Here is a 3,545-nt window from a genome sequence, read left to right on the forward strand (position 1 = left end):
CAGGACTGATCCAAGGGCAAGCTTGGAGAACGGGCCAGCCCCTACCTCACTTAACTTGTCCGTGTGGATCAGCTGAGCTCCCGTTAAGAGTGGAAGCGCCTTATGATGCACGGGTTCAGCTTCAGACAGATCAGTCGCCATTTAAATTAATTTCTAGCCCCAAGTGCAGGTAACACTGTGGAGCCCCAGGTTTTAACCCCAAGGACTTTTTCCTAATGGTTTTCACAGTGCAGTGAGGAGTCAACCTAAAGTACAGAAAAGATGTGGTGTGAAAATTAACAAAACAAAAACATCTACGTCCATGTATCTAACAAACTAAAGAGAAAAGAAGGCTAAATGACTTACAGCTTATGACTAACATAACTGACAATCAACACTTGCATTCAACAAAGATGCTAAAACATGTACGCAAACTTGAGAGCTATGGATGTAGCAGAAATGGTAATGGTGTAAGCCAGACCCACAGCCTGCTCCATTAAAACACATCTGAAAGAATAAAAAGGCTCTTTAAATTAACGAAAAGCATTAATGAAAAGCAGGCATTGCGCTGTGCCTAAAGGAAGGCGTTGAGGTAACTGGTAAGTCATTCATTTTGGGTAAAAGCAGGAGCTGATACATTGATCCAGCTGCAATCAGCCTAAGAAATTAAACCATTAAATCTGTTAGGCAGAAAATACATACACTAGGAACCCAAACCATGCTTCTCCCAAACTAAACCCCACGCAATTCATAGAAATGAAGAATCTTTGAACAAGAAAATAACCATCACAACAGCAGGCTCCAATCCTTCTACCAAAAAAAAAAAGCTCTACAAAACTCTCCTCCAAACACATGCACCATCATGGGTACCAAATGGGTTAAGCTTAGTGTGACCCTCACCAAGTCTCACTCCTTACAACCATTACACTTCCACAGCCCTTCTTACCTGTTGCCCATCTGCCTGCACCAGCCTCTCCTCAGGAGAGGTGCTTCACCATTTCCATCACAAAATGCAGGGTTTACTTTCTCATTCACTTCTTCGCCGTCCTTTAAAAACCTCAAGAGCAAAACCTCACCTCTAGCAATCCATGTCTGGACCCGGTCTTTCCTGCTCCATCAGATCAAGCTCCAAACCACCCTCTTCCCTTCCTTACAAAGAAACAGTCAAATGCTCCTGATTTCACAGAGTCACAGATTAGATTTCTACCTGTTCTGGATGTTTTCATTTGCTCAGACAAGGCAGCAGACACTTACCATGAATTTTAACTTCTAACAGGTATTTCCCCAGCTTGAGCATCTTCCTCTTGAAGGGAGAGCTAACATCACTCCTGGCACTGTTTTCAAGATGAGTTCCACCACAGTTTCAGCACTTTCCACTGCATTCTCTGTACCACATCAACACCACCTCCATTACTCCATATTCTTGCCCCAAAATACAGTCCTCTCATTACTCAGCAGTGGGGACTCCTAATTGATCAGAGGAATTCTCTCTACTTCAGTTATTTTCCCTGGCAAACCAAAACCCAGCTCATCTGCATAGGGTTTTTCTGTTAAACCTCCAAGCTCTGCAAGTAGTTTCCACTCAGAAACCAAGAGCAGTGAAAGAAGAGCCGAGGGGAACGTGCATTAAGATACGACGGTTCAGAAGAACTGGTGATGCAAGAGGCTACGTCGTTGTACCTATGAGATCTCCTCCCCAGATAACCAACCAGTAAATTAATAAACTAAATCTATTGCTGCTGCAGGTGGGTGCAATGTCACATCTGGTACACAACTGACCAAGAGACTTTCATTTCAGGAGAACCAGGCGCATCACAAGGCAGCATTTCCACAGGAGATGGTCTAAAAGACACTAATCTAGCTGGTCATCTTCAAAATGCGGCGCCTCTGACAGCTAAAGGCAGTCAATCCGCTTCTGCAACATCTGCAACTTTTCCTTTGACACTGAACAGTCACTCTGAAAAAGGACATTAAACTAGGCCTGTTTCAGCACCAGTAAAAGCAAACGAGTGTAACAGTGCTGGATGTTTTCTTCTGCGACAAAACAGAAAAATCAAAACAGACTACATGGTGAAAACAAAAGAAATGGGATGAATGAAGCTTGCTTATGAAATTTCAGGATGGGAAAAAATACTAAGGGCCAATTAGAACACACAAACTACAACACAGCACTTTTTGTTTGGTTGGTTGGGGGTTTTTTGCCTATTTTATGGGATCTTCCTTCCTCAAGTGTGGAAAGTGAGAGGAAAAATTAATATTTTTCACCAGGCTTTAGCTCAGTAGCAAACATTTTTCCAAGCAAGCATAGCCTGAAGCCCTTTAAAAAAATGCTAGCATTTTAAAGTGTGTCCTAAAATAACCAATTACAGATCCATCCTCGGGGAAATCAGTTGGGAGCTACAAAAGACGCTTTCCCTGGGACTGCTAACACACACACACACACACACACACAAGCATGCACTGTGGCTGACCTGGTCCTGGCTTTTATTTATTTTTAAACTGTGTGACCTGCATGTCACACTCATGAAAACACAGTACTTCCAACTCTGACTTAAAATTTCCCAAGTTCTAAAACCCCCTTTGTTTACATCACTGTATAAACTACTCACGACTTTTTGCTCTCAAGAGCGAAACTTAATTCATCATTTCAGTGCCTACGATACATGCAAATAAGCCATCATCCAGCAGAAACTCAGTGTGACCCAAACAGGAGATTGTCGATTCCCTCCACGTTTCCATGCAGGGATCATCTCCAGCTCAAAAGGCCGAGGGAATCAAAGGGAAATCAGTATCAAAGGATATTCTCAAGGGGCGAAGTCACAAGCATCACCTTGTGAAAGCACCACGGCTCAAGGACTGCTCTTGCTTTGCCTATTTCTTTCCAAAGAAGGATCAAAAGTAGTTTTTCTGGGCTGGGTGTGAAATGTCAACTACAAACAGGCCTGAATTTAGTTTTTCAAAGAGATAAAGCAAAAGACTGGAAGGTTTTGCAACAGCAGTGCAGAAAAACTCTCAATTCCCCATCCAAATAAAACGGTAGATTTATTGAACAGAAAAATCAAGTCACCCAAACCAACTGTTATCTGGACATCCTGTTTCATGTATGGGATACTAAGACATCTTTAAATGAGTACCACATCATTTATTTTATTATTAAGAGCATCACTCTAAATAATAAACAATTGGGAAGTAGTAACTGTATTTTGCATTTACACGAATGTCAAACAAATGAATATTGTGAATATTGTGCTTCAAAAGCAGGAAGAAGCCATCAATTGAGGACACTGGTTATCAAGGTGGTTGTTGGGTACCTCTCGTGTACGCTTAAATCTGATCAACTGTCAGAAAAAATATAATCACATCAGCAATGAAACAAACATCAGGATATCAATCTTCTCAAAAAGTTATTTGAAATTACAGATTGTAACACCTCACACAGCTACTCATTTGAACTGCAGGTTCCCAGGTTCCCCAACTACCATGAGCAAGTCTTTTCAAAGCTGGAAACCCAGCAAGGAGCTGATAAACAACGAAAACCCCCAACTTTCTGGATTTCTAGGTGAGCA

The 3,545-nt window shown here is 41.8% G+C and overlaps 1 protein-coding gene across 1 annotated transcript in view; it reads right to left on the minus strand.

The window, feature by feature from the left end:
- HP1BP3 (heterochromatin protein 1, binding protein 3) overlaps window positions 1–246 on the minus strand; it is a 13,849-nt gene extending 13,603 nt beyond the window's left edge. The window contains exon 1 of the mRNA XM_010186759.1: window positions 46–246. Coding sequence (XP_010185061.1) covers window positions 46–141 — 96 coding nt within the window. The 5' untranslated portion in view covers window positions 142–246. The remainder of the gene's footprint in view (window positions 1–45) is intronic.
- Window positions 247–3,545: the final 3,299 nt, after the last annotated feature.

This window comes from Mesitornis unicolor, unplaced genomic scaffold, assembly GCF_000695765.1.
Source record: "Mesitornis unicolor isolate BGI_N332 unplaced genomic scaffold, ASM69576v1 scaffold5176, whole genome shotgun sequence".
Classification (NCBI taxonomy): domain Eukaryota; kingdom Metazoa; phylum Chordata; class Aves; order Mesitornithiformes; family Mesitornithidae; genus Mesitornis; species Mesitornis unicolor.